The sequence below is a fragment of the Vombatus ursinus genome, unplaced genomic scaffold (genome assembly GCF_900497805.2).
Source record: "Vombatus ursinus unplaced genomic scaffold, bare-nosed wombat genome assembly UNPS02010980.1, whole genome shotgun sequence".
Lineage (NCBI taxonomy): Eukaryota > Metazoa > Chordata > Mammalia > Diprotodontia > Vombatidae > Vombatus > Vombatus ursinus.
The window spans coordinates 4,240,367-4,264,147 of NW_020950758.1; the positions used below are offsets into that span (position 1 = coordinate 4,240,367).

At 52.5% G+C, this 23,781-nt stretch overlaps 1 protein-coding gene across 1 annotated transcript in view; it reads left to right on the forward strand.

Annotated features, from left to right (window-relative positions):
• The window catches only part of DDX1 (DEAD-box helicase 1), a 29,770-nt gene extending 9,011 nt beyond the window's left edge, over positions 1–20,759 (forward strand). The window contains exons 6-26 of the mRNA XM_027855613.1: positions 2,577–2,624; positions 3,828–3,911; positions 4,326–4,409; positions 5,402–5,478; positions 5,998–6,070; positions 6,170–6,246; positions 6,372–6,486; positions 7,313–7,451; positions 8,382–8,442; positions 10,417–10,515; positions 10,829–10,918; positions 12,009–12,197; positions 14,231–14,282; positions 15,493–15,639; positions 16,541–16,632; positions 18,042–18,114; positions 18,310–18,382; positions 18,482–18,524; positions 19,083–19,178; positions 19,467–19,587; positions 20,448–20,759. Of these exons, the coding sequence (XP_027711414.1) occupies positions 2,577–2,624; positions 3,828–3,911; positions 4,326–4,409; positions 5,402–5,478; positions 5,998–6,070; positions 6,170–6,246; positions 6,372–6,486; positions 7,313–7,451; positions 8,382–8,442; positions 10,417–10,515; positions 10,829–10,918; positions 12,009–12,197; positions 14,231–14,282; positions 15,493–15,639; positions 16,541–16,632; positions 18,042–18,114; positions 18,310–18,382; positions 18,482–18,524; positions 19,083–19,178; positions 19,467–19,587; positions 20,448–20,578 (1,964 nt within the window). The 3' untranslated portion in view covers positions 20,579–20,759. The remainder of the gene's footprint in view (positions 1–2,576; positions 2,625–3,827; positions 3,912–4,325; positions 4,410–5,401; positions 5,479–5,997; positions 6,071–6,169; positions 6,247–6,371; positions 6,487–7,312; positions 7,452–8,381; positions 8,443–10,416; positions 10,516–10,828; positions 10,919–12,008; positions 12,198–14,230; positions 14,283–15,492; positions 15,640–16,540; positions 16,633–18,041; positions 18,115–18,309; positions 18,383–18,481; positions 18,525–19,082; positions 19,179–19,466; positions 19,588–20,447) is intronic.
• The last annotated feature ends 3,022 nt before the right edge of the window (positions 20,760–23,781 follow it).

Here is a 23,781-nt window from a genome sequence, read left to right on the forward strand (position 1 = left end):
GAGACAAGCACCATGTGATGGGGCTCATGGTGCGGGGAGCTGTTGTTGGGCAGGGGGACAGAAGAGAGGATTTTTTCCAGGGTGTGAAGGACTGTTTTGGGGAAAGAGTGGAGAGACAGGACTTTTTTTATCTTCCTTTAGAAATCGCACCTGTGTCCAGGAAGGAGAAGTTTTAGGTGCTAATTTCAGCTCAATATAAAACAGAACTTTCTAATACCTAGAACTGTGCAGTAGTAAAATAGCTTGTCTTTTTAAAAAAAAAGTTTGTTTTTTTTTTAAATAGCATTCATTTTTCTCTCCCTCCCACTTCCATCCCTCTCCTGGGGGAAAAAAAAAAAGACAAGAATAACCACCTTGTTGCTTGATAGAGCAGTATAAGTATTTACAAGCAGGGTGCCAGGTGTGCTCTGCATCGGGCATGCCTCTTAATTTTAAACAATTTATTGCTTTACATCACCTTCATTTCCAAGTATGGCCCTTTCTTTCCTTCTCCAGACAAAAAAGTCAGTACAGCCAAACTAATGAGTGCATCGATCGATGCCATCGAGGCAGCGTTCATCCCCTGCCCCTTCCAGCTCAATGTTGATGCTGGCTGGCCAGCCAGGCCTCTTAGCCCAGGCGTTCTAGCCCATCTGGTCATCTCCCCATCTGCCTCCTGCACTGATACTTCCCTAACTCGAAGCAAGGAAGGGAGGGAGGCTCACTTTCAAATCTTTTCTTTGAGGCCAGTCTTGGCTGTTGTGATTACATCGTGGTACCTTTTGTTGGTGGTGGTCTTTCTGTTTGTGTCCTTGTCATCATCTTTCCTGGGTCTGTCTTCACATTCTCTCACTTGGTAGAAGTCTTCCTGTGCTTCTTTCTGTGTTTATCACGTTTGTCGTTTCTTAGAGCACATTTAGGCATCGTTCGCTATTCGCCATTGAGAGACATTGACTTTGTTTCCAGTGTGCATCATTCTACAGAAAGTGCTGCTTATAAATATTGTGGTGCATATGAATGAGGCCTTTTACCTCCTTGGGGCATCTGCCTGGCAGGGGATCTCTGGGCCCAAGGGGAGTCACTTGAAAATTTTTTTTTTCCTGTTTTCATTTTCCAGCATTTCCGTCCTCCCTCTCCCACCCAGACAGCCATCCCTTATAGCAAAGGAAAAAAGCCCAGCCAAGCTAACATAGCCGCAGTCAGACGTGACAGTCCCGCCTGTGAAGAAGGGCCGGCCCCGTAGACATCTTCCTGTTTCTCCTTTAGGGCCAAGCCTGGGCATTAGAATTCCACAGCATTCAACTTCGGGTTTTTAGTTTGCATTCACGTGGCCGTTGTCATCGTGCGTGTGTTCGTGTTTCTGATGACTTCGCTTTGCACCATTTGTGTCTTCCTGTGTTCTTCACATCTGCCGTTTCGCCTGGTGCAGCACTGTTTATCACAGTCACGTACCACAGTTTGTTTACCCTTGCTGATGGGCCTCTATCCCAGAAAAGCTCCGCTGGAAAGATTTCGTGGCGTGGAGGGCTTTCTTTGTGTTTGTGACCCCCCCTTGTGGTTATACACCTAGCAGTGGGCTCTCCGGATCACGGGGCGCTCGAGTCACTTAGCCGATGTCACTTCAGCTGCTTTTTTGGAGTGGTTGGGCCAGTCCCAGCACTACGTCTCCGGGTGAGTTCAGGGACCTCACTTTGCACAGCCAGCCCTTCCCACATTGACTGTGCCTGTCATCTTTGCCAATTCATGGGTCTGGGAGAAACTTCAGGCTTGTTTTGATGGGCATTTCCTCTGACTGGTGCTTGGGTGTTCATAGTTGGCATTTCATCTTTTAAAGCTGTTTGTTTGTTCATAAGCCTTTGGCCTGGCCTCCCCTCCCGTCTGCTGGGCATGGATCTGGTGTCCTCTGATAGTTCTTTGTGTGTTGTGGACGTCAGAGTCGTCTCAGACATCGCACACATGAATTTGATTAGGCTGATCTGATGGGGAGCTCCCTGCTTTTCCTTGTTACGTTGATTTAGTGTCTGCAACAGCTTTTCACTTCTGGGTACTCAAAATATCTGTCCTGTCTTTTGTTGATTGACCAGAGTTAATAACTCAGGCCCCTCCATTCTAGCACTTATACATTAAGACGTATTAAGAAAGGAAACTTGTTTTGCAGTAGGAGTTGCGTGTTTCCCTTGTATGATAGCTTTGAAAAGAAGAATTAGGCTCTGCCCTTTGAATGAGCCGCAGGTCATCCAAGGGGGTTTTCTCTGTAATAGGCTTGGAAGAAGGGATGTTGGCAATCATATGATCTGGGCAAACTGATCTCCGAGGGGAGGTGACCTGTTCTGAGGTGCGTCCATGGGGAAGAAAAGCTTTCTCTGGGGGGCGGAGGATGGGAGGCGGCTCTGGTCGTGGCCCAGTTCCTGACACCTCCAGGCCTCTCCATCCAAAAGAGGAGGGGCTTAGATCTGCCTCCCCTCTCCCCTGGGGTGTTGGGGGCAGAGAGAATATGCTCAGCTAAATTCAGTTAGTAGGACTTTAGGCGTCAGTAGAAACATCTGTTGTCTCTTGCTCTGAATCAAATGTGATGTTTGCTTTTCTTTTCCCTTCAGTGCTCAACAAATGGCAGATGAACCCGTATGACAGAGGATCGGCTTTTGGTGAGTGGCTCTTTTGGCCCCTTTGGGTGGACGGGACCCTGGGAGGGTCTGTGATTGTGGGATGGCTTCTAGGTCATTGGTGACATCTGCACTTTCAGAAAACGAGGCAACGCCGTGTTCTGTGCGGTGATTCTTTGCTAAGGTGACACAGGGGGCTGAATGACATTTGAGAAGAAATTTGAGGGAGAATTGTTCCAGGGCTTTTCTTTTTTAATGTTTCCTACTTGAGCCGCAAATGTGAACTTCGGTACGTTAGGTCTGTGTTTGCAAAGGCAGGAGGTTGGGTCACTACATGTTCGCCTACAGAACACGTTTAGAATTCATTCACTCAGCAGATGTGAGAGAGATTCCTTTGTACGAGGAGCGTGTTAGGCTCCTAGAACTTTGTTACAAAGGTTTCCTCTGCTAGAGCCTTAGGCCAGCAGATGCTGATTGTGTTTGTGTTTACTCGCACTGCCCTCCTGAGTCCCTCGGTGGTGGAGAAGATTGCACATTGTCCTTCAGTCCCTGTAATCCCAAGCACAGATAGCTTCACATCTGCACAGCATTGTGCCAAGAGCTGTCTTATTCGTGGGAGCTATGTTCTTAAAGGTGCCTTAAAACAGCAGATTGTTTTTAAATGCCTGTGCTGTTCAGAGATAAAAAGTTTGGTCAATAATGAGTAAACAAGTATTAAGCACCTACTATGTACCAAGCACTGGGATTACAAATAAGAAAAGAAGGACCATCCCTGGCCTCAAGGAGCTTACAGTCAAAAGAGGAAGCTGGTGTCCACAGGGGAGAAGGGGATGCCAGAGGATCCTGAGGGCGGGGGTGTGATTATGGAGTGAGACCGAGCAGATGAGCTGATGGAAAATGGAGGGAAGTTCTGAGCCCTCTCCAGAGGGAGGCCCCTGCCCACAGACAGCCTGTGCTTTTGTAGTGAGGATCACTGCAGCGGAGCCCCAGCGCAGTGGGTCTTAGCGCATTCTGGCCTCTTTGGGTTCAGAGCCATTTGAGGTGTGGTCCCATCAGGTGATCAGCTTCCCTGATCTCCTTATGCCCCAGGCAGGCAGGTGGGTGTTCTTCTGTGCCAGGCCTCTCTCACCTTTCTGCAGCCCCTCTGGTGTGGTTGGTCCTGGTGCCCCCATCTCTGTCTGCTTCCATGCGGGGTGCCTCCCTCGGGGCAGTCTTGACATACTCTTATTTCCCCCTCCCCTCTAGCAATTGGGTCGGACGGCCTTTGTTGCCAGAGCCGAGAAGTGAAGGAGTGGCATGGGTGTCGGTCGACGAAAGGAGTGATGAAAGGTAGCTCTGCCCTCTAGCCATGCTTCCCAGGCACTGGTGAGGGGTTGGTGATGGCATAGACTAGGAGAGGTGGGTTCACTTAAGCACCAACTATCTGCCAGGCACAGTACCCAGCGATGGGGAGACAAAGACAAAAATGGGGCAGAAAAAGCTGGGGGACGAGTGGTACCCCAAGAAGTAAAACCAGAGCAATTGGAGCAAGAGAAGGTCTTGGAGGAGCCTTTAATTAAAGAAAGAGGTGGGAAGAGGGTAGGGAGAGCGTCTTGTCCCCATTATGGGGGGCGGCCTGTGCAATCCTCTTCCCTCTATCTTTGCCCCTCCCAGCTTCAGAACTTTAAAATGTGGGTTGGGATTAGCCATTTCTCTGGCTGGATGATGTCTGAATGATCTTTTCTAAAATCTTTGTTTCGATAGGAAAACACTACTACGAGGTGTCCTGTCACGACCAAGGCTTGTGCAGAGTTGGATGGTCAACTGCCCAGGCTTCTCTCGATTTGGGTGCGTTGGCCCCGCATGTTGCGGCTTCCTGGCCGACTTGGGTGGGGTGCCCTTTTTTTTCCCCCAGAAATAACTGGAAAGACAACAGATGTAATGGTTCGAGACTTGAGCTTCCTGGCAATTGAAAGAACTGTAATTTCTCTTTGGCCAAGCATAAGACTTTGACCGTTCATGTTTTTGTGGCTCTGCCCAGAAATGCTTTCTCCTGGTTTTCACTTTCTGTGACCTCACCATAGGTGTACATTTTTATGTGTTTTAGCAGTCTTACACATTAATTTTTAAGAAGCTAAAGCTTTGAGGAAGTTCATGGAGGCTGGAGAGGTGAGATTAGTAGATTGACGAGCTGGACTTGAACTGTGATTTATGTGTTTGATCCCAAGTCTCTGCCTACCGTAAAGTGAGTTGATGTGAAGGGAGTGTGTTAGACAGCACTGTGATTCAGAGGCCTAGGGTTGAATCTTACTGCCTTCCCTTCCTTCCTGTGCGGCCTGGGTCACGTCCTCTTGGCTCTCTGGGCCTCAGTTTCTTTATCTTTAAAAACCAAGAGGTTGAATTAGACAACTCCAGAGTGTCCCTTCTGACTGTAAAATCACTGTACTATGATTATTCAGGCAGACAAAGCTCAGGGAACCACAGACTCTATACTTGAACCAGGAATGGCCTCTACAGCATTTCTGGAAAGTGGGCATTCAGCTTCTGGCCAAAGAGCTACAGGGATGGGGAAATCACTACCTTTAGAATCTCTGAGCTGTCATTAATAGCATAGCATTTTTTTTTAAAGAAGGTTGCTTTCTCGGTTGGTTTCCTGTTTCAGGAGGGCAGAGAGAAGATTGGGGACTGGCTATGATGGACAATGTCAGTTCGAGTGTTGACAAGCGAAAGAAATTAAGTTTGGGGGCGTTAACCATGCGCTGACATAGAATAGTAACTTTGTACAGAGTTGGTGAAGTCTTGTCATCGTACTGTTTAATAAGGAGAGTTTCTTCACATAGGTACTGACAAGTTTGGCTTTGGCTTTGGTGGAACTGGGAAAAAATCCCATAACAAACAATTTGACAATTATGGAGAGGTAAGCTATCATTTGTGGAAACACGTCATTTTTATGCAGTTCTTGGTCTCTCAGCAAAGTAATATATGAAGAGGAATTTTAAGGAAGAAATTTTTTTTAACATCTTTCCATGAAACATTTGGTGTTAGGTTAAGAAACACTGCAAAATTGCAACAAGAAAATGTAGTGGCATTCCATTTATCATTTGGTTTTTATAATTTTGCCATTTATTAGTTCTACGAGAACATGTAAACTTCCTGTCAAATATTGTTTTGATTTTTTTCTTCATTTTAATATTTTAGACATTAGAGTCTCATTTTTAACGTTGAGCTAATCTATTAGTGGTATTTTTTTTTGTGCTAGTTCCTTTCAAAACCTAATAAACTTAATTTGTGGTACAAAATTTATACGGTACACATTAAAAAGATGTATGTTAAAAATTGTAAAGAAGTTTTTGGAGATGGTGTCCCTAAAGTTTATTTTGATGCTAAAATTTGCTATTAATAACTCGTTTATGCTTTTTCATTTTTGCCGTTTTAGGAATTTACTATGCACGATACAATTGGATGTTACCTGGATGTTGACAAAGGGCAGGTCAAGTTCTCAAAGAATGGTGAGTTCCTTGGGGATTTTCTGCAGAATAAGATTTCACTGTATTCACTTGCACTAAATTTGGCTATTTTCTCTGTCCTCTCCCCGTTTTTCTTTGAAGGAAAAGACCTTGGTCTAGCTTTTGAAATACCAGCCCACTTGAAGAACCAAGCATTCTTTGCTGCGTGTGTCTTAAAGGTAAACGCTTAATTACACAATTGTAATCTGATCATAATTGGCTCCTGAGTTTTATTTTTATTAAAATGTCTATGCCCTTGTGACACTATTTGCCCAGTTCTGACTTTTTCCTTTCCTTGTCTTAGAATGCTGAACTGAAATTTAACTTTGGTGAAGAAGAATTTAAATTTCCCCCCAAAGACGGATTTGTTGGGCTGTGCAAGGCTTCCGATGGCCATGTTGTGAAATCTCAACACACAGGTATTGTGCTGGGGCCTCTGGGGTCTTGCAGAGGGTAGTGGGAGGGGGGGGCCTACAGCTCCGGACAGCCATCCGGGGAACCAGTGGGTGGGACTGGGGATACCTAGGAGGTTCGTTGCTGGCTGGTAGTTGATTGTTGAGTCTGTCTTTGACTGGTAACAGTCTTTGACTGGCAGTTCTTTTTTGGCTGGTGGGGGGTTGGGCAGGGCACAACAGCCCCTCTCCATCTTCCCCTCACACACACGGGTGGTCTGCCATTGGGGATGGGGGGGGGCCCTCCAGCAGTGCTGGGCCCAGGCTTCTGCAAAACTTTCCCCTGGCTGCTCCCTGGACCTTCCCCCATCCCATAGCAATTCATCGCTAGTGCGAGGGTAGCCCCGAATAACTAGGCCCTGTTCAGGGCACAGGCCTTGCTGAGGGACCTGACCTCTGCCATTTCCACCTGGAAGTAGGGGGGGCTTCATTTATGTATTTATTTTGTAATCGTGGGATAGACCTGAGGTTCCCTTCTATTATATTAGCAGGGTCACTATGAAACAACATTGATGAGGCCGGTATTCACATGGGGCAAGGTTAGCTCGTCCTCCTAAAGGCCTTTAGGTATCCATTCTCTCCCAGCTGGGAAGCTTTTCCCAAACTTTAAAGGTTGGGTCATTTTTTGGGCCCAGGTCTCGCGCTTACAGGGAATGCATTGAGTAAGTGATGCCTCCCAGACGTACCAGACAAGTGCCGGGTCTCTGAAGTGAGCCAACTTGGAGTGGGTCTGGGGGCGCCATCCTGGCTTGCCCTCCCCACCAGGAGCATTGGTCATTTCTTCTTCTCACAGGAAGTGCACAGGTGGCACAGACAAAGTTTCTTCCCAACGCTCCCAAAGCCCTCATTGTGGAGCCGTCCCGGGAGTTGGCAGAACAGACTTTGAATAACGTCAAGCAGTTTAAAAAATACGTGGATAACCCGAAGCTGAGGTAATTAACCTCCCAGCGGTTTTCCTTGTCACGAGAGCCCCTGCTTCACCATCTCAGGCTGAGTGGTGGGCCCTGGCTCCCGGCTCCTTCATGGGGATAGATGAGGCTTCAGCAGCTTGGCGAGTGTTCTGTGTAGATTTGTGTGTCAAAAGATCATAAGAACTTTAGACCCCCAAACCCCACGTCTGCGTGTGAGCAATCACAGAAAGTCGGGATGCTAGGTTTACTTTTGGCGTGGTGGGGCGAGATGGGGGAAGCCTCATCCTCCCATGACATGCAGGACTGTCCTGGCCGAGCTCTGGGAGAGCACCAAGGTCCTTCTGAATTCTACCGGTTATCACAGTTATTCCCAGGGCTAGGGCAGGCTCTGGGGCCTCCTGACTTCTGATGGCTCTTGTACCTGTCTGACACCCGGGGCAGGAAACAGCAGGAGAAGGCCTGGGAAAGCTTTGACATGGTTCCTTGTGTGGGTGGAACCTTGTGGTCCACCTTGTAGCTGTGGCCTAATCAGGGAATGTGACCCATACGGTATCCCCACCACCCAAAACAGTATTTAAGCGCCTGCAAGGTGCAGACAAACACTAGGTGAGGTGGTCCCAGACTTGGCTGTGAGACATCAGGGAAGGCTTCCTGGAGGAAGTGGGATTTGGTAGAATCACTCTGGGACAGGATCTCAGGGAGGGGGAGTTGGGCGTCCCTGAAGGCAGAGTGCTGTGGGGTCGCTCTGGGTCCGTGGAGGTGAAGACTGTGTGTGTGTCCTGTACCCCCTGACCCGTGGTCCGCTCCGCCCTGGCTGAGGACGTGCTCGATCGTTAGGGACACGGTGGGCCTTGGCCAAGGGTAGTCACTTCCCCGTCCCCGACTGGCCCTCTGTTTGTTCTCTGGTGCCTTGGAAAACCAGCGTGATCTTTGCTTTGTCCTTTCTCCCAGGGAGCTTCTGATAATCGGTGGTGTGGCAGCCCGGGATCAGCTCTCTGTCCTGGAGCAGGGGGTGAGTTCTCTGTGTCGCAGACGGCCCAGGGGGTGGTGCAGAGGCTGGGGCCTCTTCTCTTCACGCCTGCAGCGACCCTCGCCCTCGCTGCCCCCCCATGCCGGCCTCCTGCCGGAGGATCTGCCTGCCTCGAGGCTCCCCCCACCAGTCAGGGACAAACACTCACGTGTCATGGGGCAGACGGCACACAGACAGTCGTGTGGGGCGAGACCGCGGCCGGTGGCTGTGTCAGAGGAGGTTCCTTCTGGGCACAGACTCCTGCCGACGTGCCCAAGGGACTGTCCTCCCCGAGCTCTCTCTCGGCCCCCGGGCGGCGGGGAGCTCACTCACTGTCAGAAAGCTTCCGCTGATGGTGAGGACGATGGCTAGCCTTTCTGCAGTGCTCACAGGTCTGCACTGCTGTCTCACTTGACCCCACAGCAGCCCTGGGAGGAGGCTCTCTTATTATCAGACAGGAAAACTGAGGCAAACAGAGGTGAAGTGACCTGCCCAGGGTCACACAGCTAGTGAATGGCCAAGGCAGGGTTTGAACCCCGGGGTCTCCCTGACTCCGGCTCCAGCCCTGGGTCTTCTGGTGGCTGCTGCACAGAAGCTCAAAGACCGTGTGCGGACGATGGGACAAGTGGGAGGGAGGAGGCCATGTCTTACTCTTCTAATAATTTGACTAATCGTGGGCACCTGGCTACGACACAGTGGAACAATGCTCTTAATTTCTGGAGCCGTGTTGTCGTCTGCCTGCGTCTGGAGGATCACAGATCGAGGGCTGGGAGAGGCCCCAGAGGTCACCTGTGCCAGCCCCTTCGTTTTATAGATTAGGAAACTGAGGCCTGGGGAGGGAAGGGCTGGTGCAGAGTTCACACTGGATTGGCGCGTAGCCATTGAGCCTCACGTCCTCTGTGCGTTCCCATTTGCGGAAGATGTGTGCAGGGCCGGGCAGAGCCACTCAACCAAGCAGGCCACACTGGTGTTGGGGGCTCAGGGCGCAGGCCTTCTCTGGACCCCTTTCTGCACTGCCACACCGGGTTGGCAGTGGCCCGCCTCAGCTGTCCTGAGCTCCGGCAGGTGCATAGGCCCCGTGCCCTCAGTCCTCCTTCAGACGTCCGGCAGGCCTGGAGGACCAGAGCCGTCGCGCTGTCACATGGCAGTGACTGAGTGGGTCGGCGCCACGGCCGAACGAGAGAGCACAGATCAGACTCTGGTTTTCCGAAGCCCCGACTGTGTCGGGACTTCAGGATCTGGGAAGGCCCTTGTTTGGGTGCTCTGTCCACTGCTGCACATTGCGGCCTCTCTGGGCTTTGGACCTTTGGAGTTGCTGATATAGACTGCTCTGTGTCCATCCCCTGATGCTGGGCCTCTCTGGGCCTGACCCGGCTGCTCCTGGGACAGCATCTCACACAGCCCTTGCAGGTGGCTGGTGCCCACCAGGGTTGGAGAGCCAGTGTCCCATCTGCCCCCTGAGTCTGGAGCAGAAATGGCAGGATCCGGCTGCGTCTTTAGCTGCCTTGGTCTGGCTCTGACATGTCAGAATTGTGTGACGTTGGGCAGTCATTCCACCTCAGTGGGTCTCAGTTTTCTCATCTCTCAAATGGGTATTCAGGTTACAGCAATTAAGAGCTTGAATTGAAGAGGGACGGTGGTATTTGGACTGGCTCTCTCCAAAGTTTGTTGCCAAGAAAACAAAACTGGACAGACTCTCCCTCCCCCTTTGTCTGGTTTTGCTCAGGAATTCAATATTCATTTTAATAGAAACGTAGGGGAAAAAAATCAGCTGCAGATCCTACTTTTCCTTCCAAGCCTCGTGACAAGCGATCTCCTTAGCATTCCGGGCCGTGGCCCAGGTTATTTATCAAGGACTAACTGGTTTGCCGTCACTTCTCTTTCTGTCCGTTCCTTGCTTTGTACCTGACTGTGACCTTGTGGGAATTCCTCACCGTGTGTTTGTACTGACTCTGCCTCTCGCTTGGGGACCCTCAGGTGGATATCGTGGTCGGCACTCCGGGGAGACTGGATGACTTAGTGTCCACGGGGAAACTCAACTTGTCCCAGATTCGATTCTTGGTTCTGGATGAAGCCGTGAGTCGGAGCCCACCGGGTTCTTGGATGCGGCTGGGGCCGGGGAGGCTTTGGGGAGAACCAGCTTCTAGTCTTTGGGTTGGGGTGGGGGGAGATGGTTGGTCCGATCTCGCAATAGAATCGGCTTCTTCTGAAAGTAAAGGGAACACTTCAAGTTTGGTATATTCCAAAGGCCGCGGAGCCTCCTGAGGCGCCCCACGTGTGGCGCTGGGAGCTGCGGGGATCAGGGACCCTGGGCAGCACGTTCTCTCCCGCTTGGCCCACCTGCTGCGGGCTGCTCACGGAAAGTGTTGCCGGCTTCTTTTCCCTGCAGGACGGGCTTCTTTCCCAGGGCTATTCGGACTTCATCAATAGGATTCACAGTCAGATTCCTCAGATTACTTCTGATGGAAAAAGACTTCAGGTACAAAACACGTCTAATGCCTTTTCCATCCCGCCGGACAGTGTCTTCTGGAGCTGGGTGCTGGCAGTTTTCTGCCCTTCCTTAGCTGCCCAGCTCCAATGGCATGTGAACCCTGCTTGTGGCTGGGGAGGGACTGCCTCAGGAGCGCCTCCCTGCCAGCACCAAGGCCACTGGGAGGGAGAAGATGAAGGGCACGGGACAGCAGGCTCAAAGAACTCTGCAGCCTTCAGAGTGCTGTGGCCTTGGGATCTAGGAATAAGAGAAGTAATTCTAAAAAGCTTTAGCACAGAGGTTCCCAAACTTATTTGGCCTACCATCCCCTTTTCAAAAAAAAAAAAAAGAATTATTCAGTACCCCCCTGGAAATTTACTTTCTTTAACCCTTTTAATGGTTTGGTTTTTTTTTTTTGAAATTTGCATCATTTTTAAAAAAATGTATTTTTTTTTTAAAAGTGATGCATCTTAAATTTAAAAATTTAATTGTAAATTTGTGCTTTTTTTCCTGCATTGAAATTTTGGTGACGCAGTGTTGTACAGTATCATATTATAAACAAGTCATTACACACACGTATTATGCCCAAGCATGCTGGAATTCCTGATAGTGGGTGACAGGCTCGCCTGCCAACACTCGCTTGTTAAGACTTGTCAGTGGACTTGACCACTGATCAGTTATAACTTGCATTTTGTGTGTTTGATTGGAAAATAGTGTAATCACTACAACTTTACATCTGTCACACGTCAGGTGAAACACTGTGAACGGTTTTTCAGATTTTTCTGCTCTTCTTTCACGTGCTTCCACTACCCCCTCACTTCCCTCAATTGCATTCGGGGCCTGAATCGTTCCAGAGCCCCCGGGCGTGGTACCGCCCACGTTGGGAGCCTCTGCTTTAGCACAAGCTCCATTAGACGAGGCCGTCAGGACATCCAGCTTTCCCCCACGCAGTGCTGTCCTGAGGACTCCCCCTGGGATGACGTCCCCCAGCCTGTCACAGCATTTCTGTGGTGCGGGTGATGTGACGGCAGACACCGAGCTGCCGGGGCGTCGGGGCCCTTCAGCGCTAGGCTCACGGCCCCGTGCCCTGTGCTTTCAGGTCATCGTCTGCTCGGCCACCCTCCACTCTTTTGATGTCAAGAAGCTTTCAGAAAAGATCATGCATTTCCCTACGTGGGTCGATTTGAAAGGGGAGGATTCGGTCCCCGAGACGGTGCACCACGTTGTTGTTCCTGTGAATCCCAAGACGGACAGGCTGTGGGAGAGACTGGGCAAAAACCACATCCGCGTAGGTGGCCCTGCCGTGGGGGTGGGCCTGGGGGGGCAGGGGCAGGCTGGGTCAGATGGGCCACGCCCACGATCCCCTGCTCAGTGATTAGGGGGCCAAGTTCCTTCTACGCTCAGCATGTAGTTAACCTGGTGATTTTCATTCTCCTTAACCTAAGAATGGAGCCGAGGGAAGGGGAGAATCAGTCGCCGGAGAGCTCGGGTTTCTTTTAAGATGACTCACGTGGCTCTGCCAGCGCATACAAAGGAGGATTGTAGTGCCTCGCACACAGTAGGTGCTTAGTAAATGCTCACAAACAGAATAACTGTGTGCTAGAGCAGCCAGCTGGGTAGATGCGTGACCAGCTTGTGGGAATTCCCAAGCAGCCACCAAATCGTGGACTCCCAAGTGTGAAAAGTCAGTGCCTGCTCAGCTCTGGGGATGCAGAGACCCAGCAAGGAGCTTACCCTCTGTGGGAGGAGGAGGAGTACAGAGCTGCACCGAGCGAGTAAATGCGGGCTGGTTTCAGAGGGATGGTGGAGGCCGAGGCCATGAGGACAGGCCCCATCGAAGGGCGCCCCTCGGGCTGGGCCTCAGAAAGCTCGGGCTTCAGAACGTCAGCCCAGGAGAGGAAGGAGGGGCTTTGCTGAGGAGGCGGCTGTGAGAGGGAGGGGAGGATGTGGGAGGCCCAGACGTGGCTGAACGAGAGCCCCGAGGGCCTCCACTGTGCCCTAGAGCAGCCCCTGCCCCCCCCCCCCCCCCCTGGGCTGAGCAGAACAGGAGCAGGGGAGGGTCACCCCTTCCCACAGCCTTCTCTTGTCTCTGTTGTGCATCCTCATTTTCTTTTCCTCAGCCTCCTGGGGCCTGCTTTTGAGGCCCTTTGTCAGCCTGTTCCTGGCCTCCTCGATTTGGGGTCTGCCTGGGGTACTGTCCTTGGCCCCCGTCTGTTTCAGTTACTGGGCCTGTTTAGACCAGAGGACAGAAGCCTGTGTCCAAGAGAAGGGCTGTCCCGTGGGAGTGGGGTTAGGGGAAAACAGGAGTAAGGGGTCCCAGAGGGGAATGGGCTGTTTCCCGTCCTTGGACGTCTCCAGGCGTGCCCCGGGTGGCCACTTGTTGGGAATTCCTCTGGTGTGCGGGTCGACCGTGGCTCTCCTGAATTCCAGGCCTGAGGTGTCCACTCCCCTTGGCCAGCACAGGACTCACCTCATTCTGCCTCTCGCCTCCCCTTTCTGCACGTTTTCTGTTGAGTCTGTGACAGTCTTTCCTGGCCCATGTTCCGTGGTCATGGAGACGTCCTGGCCTCTCCCCATGCTGCCGCTTCCCCGTCCTTTGTGGGTCTGTCTGTCCAGTTGAGGTCCTCGTTACTGCTCCCCGAGCCTGTTGTGTGGCATCCTGGGGTCTCTGACCACTCTCATCCCTCCCCCGCGGCTCTCAGGACGAGGCTCCTAAGCCTCAGGCCTTGATGTCCGTCCCGTGCTCGAGCACCGTCCGTGTCTCCCGGATTGCTCTGGCGCGGCACTTCAGGCCCTCCGAGCCGGGCTCCGGCCCACTCGGTCACCTCCCTTGCATGGGATCCGTGTCTTGTTTATCTTCATGCATTTGCACTGACCATGTTGACGTGGAGTCAGTGGTGTGACGCAGTGCCCCAAAGGCTCACACTGTCAGACATAGGAGACATTCTGAGGGGGCAGCGGGACCGCCAGGCTGCCGTGAGGAGGGCCGCTTGTCCCGACCAGTAGAAAGGGCTCGTTGCTCAGGTACTGACAGCTTTCCAGAAGTGCTTCCTGTGTGGAGTGAGCGGGGAGGGAGCCCGAGGTCGTCTGGGCCGGGTCCCGATTCCCTGGCTCCTTCCGGTGCCCCCGCCGTCCATCGTTCATGGAGGCTGCGCGTTTCTGATGTTAAGAAACTGAAAAGTCCAATGCCTGCTCTAAGCCGTTTACTTCCTCAAAGACTATAAACCTCAGGGACCAAAATAGCCTCATGACGTGTGTGTGCTGTGCATGTTTTTTAAAAACGCATGTTTTAAATCCCGTTTTTTGTTTATTGTTCGGTAGACTGACGAAGTCCATGCAAAAGATAACACCAGACCTGGCACCAACAGCCCTGGTGAGTGTGGGTGAGCTTTCCGGTATGCGGTGAAGGATTCATATCGTGCAGTGCAGGCCACTGGAGATTGAGCCAGTCACATCCCTTGTGGACCGTAGCAGCCCGGCACCCTTCGGGGCCTTGTTTGTGGGTGGCGAGGTTCTCCCCGGCATCTGAGAGACCTGCCTTTTGGTCTCTGCACCTTCTGTGGGCAGCAGGGCCACTCTGGGCCCTTCAGCCGCCAGCTTATGCCCCTGTTACGACCTTGAGGCACCGTGCCAGGCCCTAGGGTTAGAAAGACAAAGACGAAAGTGTCTCTGCCCTCAGGCCCTCCGCTGGGGGCTACACTGTGGGGAAAGGGAAGCAGATACAGGACACATTTATACAAATGCATTTATTTTTTTTGCTGGGCAATGGGGTTAAGTGACTTGCTCAGGGTCACACAGCTAGTAAGTGTTATGTGTCTAAGGCTGGATTTGAACTCATGTCTTCCTGAATCCAGGGCCGGTGCTCTATCCACTGTGCCATCTGGCTGCCCCTTCACAGATTACTTTTCAAAACTAATTCCTAAATCTGGCCATTTTGTGGGCCACCTTGGCTAATAGAGATAGCAGAAGAGTCAAGAGGAGGACCTCAGATTTTGGGGGGATCCTCCCTGGACTACAGGACGTGTTCGACTCTCTGTGACCCTATTGGGGGTTTTCTTGGCAAAGATACTGGAGCGTTTGGTCATTTCCTTCTCTAGCTCATTTTGCAGATGAGGAAACTGAGGCAAACAGGGTGAAGTGCCTTGCCCAGGGTCACCCATCTAATAAGTGTCTGAGGCTGGATTTGAACTCGGGTCTTCCTGACTCCAGGCTCAGCGCTCTGTCCACTGCACCACCTAGCTGCCCAGGGATTTAGGCAGGATGAGAAGGTAGACTGAGGACCCATCTGATGAAACCCCAGCTCCAGCTAGGTCAGCTTGCTGATGTTATCCTTCAGATTGTTTAGCTGCAGCAGCATTCAGTTGGGAAGGAAGCGACCGAGGGCTGGGAGTGTTTATACACGCACACGCTTAGCGTGTTTCCACGTGGCGCACGTCTGCGTTTTATGTGTATGAACATGCATCAGCCTGTGCTTTCCAGGCCCTAGCACGGCTGCGGCTGGAGCCCTGGAGGTCCCCGTCGGACTGTCTCGGTGCTTGCCAGCGTCGAGCTGGGATCTGGTCTCTGCTGTGCTCGGTTTACAGAGATGTGGTCTGAGGCCATCAAGATCCTGAAGGGGGAGTACACCGTGCGGGCCATCAAGGAGCACAAGATGGACCAGGCCATCATCTTCTGCCGGACCAAGATTGATTGTGACAACCTGGAGCAGTATTTCATGCAGCAAGGAGGAGGCAAGTTTTTCTCACTTGAGATAGGTCATGAGCGTTTCTCTGAACGATCAGACACCTCGCGGAAGCGCGTGTCCAGAGATCCAAAGCAGCTTACGGTAACCAGATCTCCCGGGTCCTCACTGCTGGGGAAAACATCCTCCTGAGGAACTTGAGCAGAACAGACCGCTTGACGTTTTGTGTGCAGCCTCTGGAGAGGGATGTCTGCCTTGTTCCAAGGGACGCCTCTCTAACAGACGCCCGAGCTTCTGAAAGTCTGGTGTGTAGGGAGGGAGAGTGCCCAAGCCCGAGCGGCCCCACTGCGCTCCAGCCCCTCCCCGGAAGCTCCAGGCAGCATCCACGCCCAGACCCCAGGTGTACAGGAGAGTCCCCAGTGAAATCGGCCCTTCCCTCCTCGAGCAGACAGTGTTAGGAAGCCGGGTCTGGGGCTGTCCTGGGGGCCCTGTGAGGCTAGGGGGCGGTGCCCTCATCCCGAGCACCCCGCGGAGGCTGTGGCAGGGTTAAGCCCTCGTGTCGACTCTTGGTCGTTTTTCTGCCCCACTCTTGCCCAGTGACCTGTCCCAGCCTTGGTAAGGTCTGCTGCTTCTCTAGCTGAGATCGGCACACGGTACCCGAGCACTGGATTTTGTGAGGGCTCCTAGGCCAGCCCGCGGCCTCCGGGCTTCCCTGCTGCTCCTCCCCGGTGGTGCACATGGGCCAGGGTGCTAGGCAGTGAGTGATGGGCAGCGGAGGGGAGGCCTCTGCATCCTGCAGACTCTAAAATCCCTCTGGAGCTCCTGTTGGCTGGACCTCACCTCCATCCAGCATCGGGCTCAGCGTGCTGCGTGGTGATTTGGGGGCCCTCCTGCAGCATGGCCGTTATCGCCTCTCTGAGCCGCTCAGTGTTGAACGTGCTTTTCCCTAGGTCCGGACAAGAAGGGACACCAGTTCTCCTGTGTTTGTCTTCACGGGGACCGAAAGCCTCATGAGAGGAAGCAGAACTTGGAGAGATTTAAGGTATTGACACGTGGAACAGACCAGACCTCCCGTGGCTGGAAGGGCTGGCCCTCGGGATAGACAGGCCGAGGGGTCGTGGCCCCATTTTACGGGTGGGAACAGTGCACTGCTCGGGGTCAGGACCTGAATCCAGGTTCCACATCCGCCCCTTTTCCCTGCCCTGGGCAGGCTCATTAGCCTTTGGGGGCCCCTGGCACTGCCCTGATCAGAATTCTTAGTTGATTGATCTCGGATCTCTTTCATGAGTGCTGATTGCCACCCACTATACCTTCTCTTCCTGGTGCCTTCCATGAGGGTCCCTGGATCATGCATCTGTTAGTGGCTCCAGGGCCCCCACCTCTTTCCCAGCATGCACCTCTCCGATGACAGTCTTAGGACACATCACTGCCAGCACAACATTGCTGGAGGTCTGGCGCGTGATGATGTGTGGGCCGTGAGAGTCTATAGTCAGAGTTTGCATGCTCCTGGGCAGTGTTGACCCGCAGTGACCGTGGGCAGGGGAACAGAGATAGAGGGAGCTAGAGTGCCGACAGCCGTGGGACTCTGGACTGCTCACTTCCCCTTCCTCAGACTCAGTTTACTTCTCTGCTCCATGGGGATAAGAACAGCATCTCCCTGCCGGGTGGTTGTGAGGCTCCAGTGAGATATTCCATCAGTGCTGACCATGGGGCGTGGCCTGCAGAGGCCACCAGAGCACCGTGGCCTTGGCCTTTGTGTATGTGCCACACCCCAGAGCCGGGGGGTGCTGCTGTTGTATGTCCTGGGCTTTGGGCCGGCTTCCCCTCCCCCTCCCTTCAGCTGGAAGGTCTTTGCCGGGGCTTCTGTGCTCCTCCACTCCCAGGCCGGGTCCTAGAGTGGGCTTCTGAAGTGGCCTCCACTCAGCGTCAGGGGAGGCGTTTCACTCAAAGTATTGAATAATGCGTGCTTGGTACCATTGCTCTTCCTCTTCAATCACCAGTTAGTGATTTCTCACATTTATATGGCTTCTAAAAACAAACGGAGTTCCTCCCTTACAGTGCTGTGAGGGCAGTCTTGGGTTATTCCCATTTCACAGATGAGTAAGCTCAGAGAGTCCTGGGAGGGAGAGCTCATGGGCCCTGAAGCCGGGCTGGGCTGATTCCAAGACCTGTGTTTTTCCCGCTCCATTATGTGCCATGTTGCCTGTTCTAAGTCACTGTTTGAAAAATGACCTTTCAGGTAAGGGAAGGAGAGTGAGAAGGGATTGATTTCCTCATCAGCATCCCTTGTAGCAGGTCAGGGACCTGCTGGAGAATTCAGGTTTGGTCCTCCTGGTACACGGCCAGCGTCTGGACCTCTCTTGATTGTCATTGAGGGCTCGTTTCCCGGGAAGACAGGTGTTTGGGAGTGAACGATCGCTTCCCCCCTTCTCTCTCTCCCTCTCTCTGCAGAAAGGAGATGTACGGTTTCTGATTTGCACCGATGTGGCGGCCAGAGGCATAGACATCCACGGGGTCCCTTACGGTAAATGACTCTGTGCTTCACAAATAACTCAAACGTTAGCTTACTGTGTAGACCGTAACTTGAAAGGATTGCGAGGTGTGCCACCTAGAAGCATATGAAGTGACCTTTAGGAGGGAGAGAAGGCAGAGGATTGGATGTGGGATGTGTGTGTGGGAGGGCTGGCGGGTCATTGGTGATGATTGTTTATGCTTTCAGTCATAAATGTCACCCTGCCTGATGAAAAGCAGAACTACGTCCATCGGATTGGCCGTGTCGGACGAGCAGAACGGTACCGCTGTCCTCGGGGTGGGGGGGTGGGCTGGGGGTGGCGTGGGCTCCTTGTGAGCTTCAGGGCTAAATTCTAACGCGGGCCCTTGAATCGTTTCAGAATGGGCCTGGCTGTGTCCCTGGTGGCAACCGAAAAGGAGAAGGTAATCTTTCTGCATGACCCTTCTTTGATACATGCGGTGGACAGTTAAATGTTTGAAAAGAAGGGAGAGGGTTTTTTGTTTTGAATTGAACTAAATTCAGTCACACACCTTCTAAGAATAAAGACTTTTATGAAGTCTTTCCTTCAGATTCTTAAAGCAAAAAAGAGAATGAGCTTCTGGAAAAAAACATGTGGCTTTAATGTGACGCTAAGCAATGAAGACTGTTAAAAGCCTTCCTGTAGAGAACATTGCAAAAGATTCTTGAGCCTGGTTCCCTGGGCTATATTTCCTTGTTTCATTTCTTTGGGAATGATACCACACGTCTGCCACCAGCTAGAGAGTGGTTGGGTCCCCAGAGGCTCTTAGCAGCCTGGGTCCCTGCAGTTGGGGGTGGTTTCTGGCCTTTTGCTCTTGTCCTGGGGAACACAGTTCATTCACCTGCAGAGGCACAGGCACAGGCAGGAGCATGGGCATGGGCACAGGTGCGGGCAGGGGCAGGCCTGGTGTGGTCTCGGCTGGTCCTGCGCCTGTTCTCCATTCCCTAACCGTCTCACTTAGGTTTGGTACCACGTGTGCAGCAGCCGTGGGAAGGGATGCTATAACACGAGGCTGAAGGAAGATGGCGGCTGCACCATCTGGTACAACGAGATGCAGGTAAGAGTGCTGTCCTTGGCAGGAGCTGGTGAGCAGCAGGAAGTCATCACAGACTTCCTAACCTCAAACCCAGTGAATCAAGAGCTCGTTACGGGGAAGTGTGTGCTCAGCTGCTGGTGCCTGGTTTCAACTGGACACAGACTCCGGGTTGGGGCTGCTGCTCCTGAGAGGGGTGGGTGCCGCAGACCCCTGCACAGCCGCTCACGATGGGACGGGCAGAATCTGCCGTGGGGAAAAGGAAATCTCTCCTTAAAATGAATCCACTTCTGCCCCTGTGTCTTTCTTCAGCTGCTCTCTGAGATCGAGGAACACCTGAACTGCACCATCTCTCAAGTTGAACCAGACATCAAAGTCCCTGTGGATGAATTTGATGGCAAGGTGACCTATGGGCAGAAGAGAGCGGCTGGAGGTGAGCTAACGCCCAGCCTGAGGTTTCTGTTGGTGTGGCTGGGGCTTGGCAGAAGTGAGTGGGGGTGGGGCCTCTGCTTAGGATGTCTGGGCCTCAGTGGGGGCCACCCAGAGGCTGTAGTGGGAGGTGTGTCCTGAATTGTTTCCTTGGAGGCAGCTTTAGAAATGATCAGGTTTCCGGGCCAGCATCCAAACCTCATTTCCCCCAGAGTGCATGTGAACCGCTGCCCTCCTGATACCAACCTGAGTTGGAGTCCCTGGCAGAGGGGCCGTGTGGCTGAGGAGGCAGGAGGCTGAGAGGGAGGCAGCGGTTTCCTTTTCTTTCCACATTGGTCCGTACTCCAGAACTGGTCCTCCCAACAAAATCAGTGAATTCTTCCTTCGGGTAGCTGGGCAGCCAAGCTCATCTAAGGTGTCGGCGTGGGTTGGCTTAATCAGCTGGCTTTGCCCAGGTGTTGTCAACAAAAGCCCCTTCACCTGCCGGCCAGCTTCTATTGCAAAGGGGATGCTGACGACCGCGCACAGACCTCTCCCTTTGGAGTCTCAGAGTGGGACGTGAGGGAGAAATCCCAGGTCTTGGGAGGCCTCACCTGTCTCCCTGCATCCACTCCCTAGAATGGCCAGCCTGCGGGCAGGTTCCCTTTGCCTGGTTCCTAACGGCGGGCCCCTCTGGGGAGCTGTGGGCCTTTCATGGCTTCTCCCGTTTACGTCTGGGTCAGACGGAAAACACCAAGATGAGGGAGCCCTCGCCTCGTGGTGATATGTGGCTGGCAGGCGGGGGGGCTGGAGGCTTGAGAGGGAGAATGGGGAGGCAGCTGGAGGCGGGGTGCCTTGCTGACAGGGTCTTTGTGTATGGCCTAGGCGGGACCTATAAAGGCCACGTGGACATTTTGGCACCTACGGTCCAAGAGCTCGCTGCCCTTGAAAAGGAGGCTCAGACTTCCTTCCTGCACCTCGGCTACCTTCCCAACCAGCTTTTCAGGACCTTCTGATGGGGACGACGCATGCGCGTGTCTGTGGCTCTGGGGATGCTGGGCCCAGGCTCCGAAGGCCACTCCACCCACGCTGGCCTTTCTAGTAGCAATGCTGACCTTCCTGCATGTCGGGGAGCTTGAGTCTCAAAATTCTCTATAACGATTGTCCGAAATAAAAACGGCCAGCCTGACAATGCTATTTTCATGTACCTTCTTTCATTGTGTCATGACTACTTTTTCTAAAAACTTGACCGCCATCCAACTTGGGAGCTAATTGAAGTCAGGTGGGGATAGCGGGATGGGCAGCAAGGTGGCGCCATAGTGCACAGAGCGCTGGGCCTGGGGTCAGGAAGACCTGAGCTCAGATCCGGCCTCAGACACCAGCTGTGAGACGCTGGGCAAGTCCCTTATCCCTGTTTGCCTCAGTTTCCTCATCTGTAAAGTGAGCTAGAGAAGGAAATGGCCAACTCCTCCAGTGTCTTTACCAGGAAAACCCCCAGTGGGGTCATGGAGCATTAGGCACGGCTGGAATGACTGAACGTCAGTACCTGGCGATAGCGGACTTGTGAGTGACTCTGGTGTCCGTCCCCTGGCCGCTCCTGAGCTGAACGAGGCTGGGAGAGGCTGAGACAGCTGTCTCTGGAGGGGGCTGTGAGCTCCCCTCCCAAGATGGAGGAGGCAGGAAGGAGCAGGGACGTTATCAGGCATTTGAAGTTGATTGGGAAGCAGAGAGTGGGTTCCAGGGGGCATGTGGAGGCCATTGGCAGCGCTTTGGCTCATGACCCTAGATGACAGAACCAGAAAGGAGGGGGCTTCCCAGGCGGCCGCAGAGGGACCGGTTCACTGGTGTGTGGGGGCTTGTGGAGAGAGTAAAGACAACTCCCTCTTGAGGCCTCACCTTCCACTCTGGGACACGGTCACTCCTGTCTGTGCCGTCCATCAGGACTCGGCTGTAGTCACTCCTCCACATGCTCGCCCTTCGGTCCTGGGGGGCTCTTCCCATCGGAATTGGAGTGAAGCTTCTCATGTGACCTCAGATTTGATGGAGAGGTGCACGTTCTGGTGACTGACAGACTTTTGGAAGTGACTTTCAGCTCTGCAGGAGAAGACTGGCCCCGGCACAGAAATGTGCCTGCCACTGTGTGCAGGAGGTGAGGTAGGGCCCATGGCCCCGGGGCCACCTGGAGAGGCCTGGGTCTGTGTCCAAAGGCCTCGGGGCTTGGGTTACTTGGCCCCCTGGGGCCTCATTTTTGGCCATCTGCAGCCAGCTACCCATGTGTGACATCCAGGATTCCCCCAGCCAACAACTCCCCCTGGGCTCCTCTGGAGGAGCTGGCCCGACACAGTAGTCTTCTCTCTCTCTCTTTCTCCCTCGATAATATTGGGTTACAAACACGGGTGTAGGCAAATGTTGGAGAGCAGAGCAGACTTTTCTTGGAAGTAGTCATGCGTAGAGACTGTGAGAACTCTTCAGATAAAGTTGTGTTGGTGTTTAGCCAGCTCTGCGCAGGCAGTCATGAAAGGCCCAGGGGACGCCAGACAGACTGGTGGGGAAGGAGCCCCGCACCCCATCCACGCTGGGGGAGAGACTGAAGGAGAAGGGGGCGTCCGAGGATTCTGACTGTGCCTCCACACGGGTGCTGATCCCTTCACGTGCCCCCAACTTTCCTCTCTTCCTTCTTTTCTCTCCCTTATTTTCTTTCTTCTCTCCTTCCTTTCTTCTTTAAATTTGTTAGCTGGGGTTACTGAATGTTGTCAGCAGCATGCACACACAGGACTCCCCCAGGATGAAGGTTTCTGTGGGATGAGATGCCTTTGCTGAACGTGTTTCCACAACTGATGTTTGCTTTTAATTCGATTTGATTGTAGTAAATGCAGTACGGAATGTTTCATCTATCTTGGCTTACAAGGAGGTCCACGTTTGACTTCCCATTGTGATTTTGTCCTGTTCAAATCACAGGACGTAAAGAATGGGTGGATGACAGGACAGAGTTTGTTCAGCTAGTGCTGACATCAGGACATTGGAACAATTACGGCAGCCAGATTTATTTTTGACATTCTGAAATTAATTGGAAAACTTCACAACATTATAGGAAGAAATTTGTTCCAGTCATGGAATTCACTTGGATACCACTTGGGAAGTATGCTAAATAATCAAAAAAGCATTTATTAAGCCCTTGCTGTATTGGGCAGCTAGATAGCACAGTGGATAGAGTGCCGGGCCTGGTGACAGGAAGTCTCCTCTCCATGAGTTCTCATCTGGTCTCAGTCTCTTTCTAGCTGTGTGACCCTGGGCAATTCACTTTACTCTGCCTCAGTTTTCTCATCTGTAAAATGAGCTGGAGAAGGAAATGGCAAACCACTCCAGTATGTCTGCCAAGAAAATCCCCAAAAGGGTCACAGAGAGTTGGACACGACAAAAAAAACCACTAAGCAACAGCAACTGTATTAGTCACTGTGCTAAGTATTGGGGATGTGAAGGAAAAGTGGAAATTCTTCCTCATTGCCCATATTCTAATGAGAGGGAAAACATGTAAATAACAAGTCATATAAGGTGAAAGAGTGGATGGAAAGTAGTCTCAGGGAAGGCCCTGGGGATTAAGGGAACCAGAAAAGGTCTTTTTCAGAAGGTGGGATTTGAGCTGAGAGTCTAAGAGATGGAGGTAAGAAGAGAGAATATTCCAGGCATGAGGTACAGCCAGGGCAAATGTGTGGAGTCAGGAAATGGAATATCAGCAGTTAGGCCAGTATGACTGGCCTGAATGATGGGGAATAATAGGTAAGAAGACTGGAATGGGAGGAAGGTCCTGGAAGCTAGGCACTGTGCTAGAAATCCAAGTGGAAGCAGTCCCTGCCCTCGAAGGAGCTTACATTCTAATCATAAAAGGAAGCTGTGGAAAGATGGATGAAGACATTTTTGGCCTGAGCCCTCCAGAAATCTGAGGGCCTGGGAGGAGCCAACAGTGAAGAGATTTCTATGGCCTGTAGACCTATGGAGATGAGTCAGCTGGTGCTGCCCACTCAGAAAGGTCAAAGGAGCTGATGGAGATGATTGGGTAGGGGACTGACTCGCTGCATAGCTGAAGGGCAGATGGATTAGGGAACGAAGAGGTTGGAGGCTGGGAGACCAAATAGGAGGCCATCCCAATATGAAGACTGGTGGTGACAAGGGCCTGAGCTCAGGTGGAGGCCAGGTGAGAAGAGAGCCAGGGACAGACACC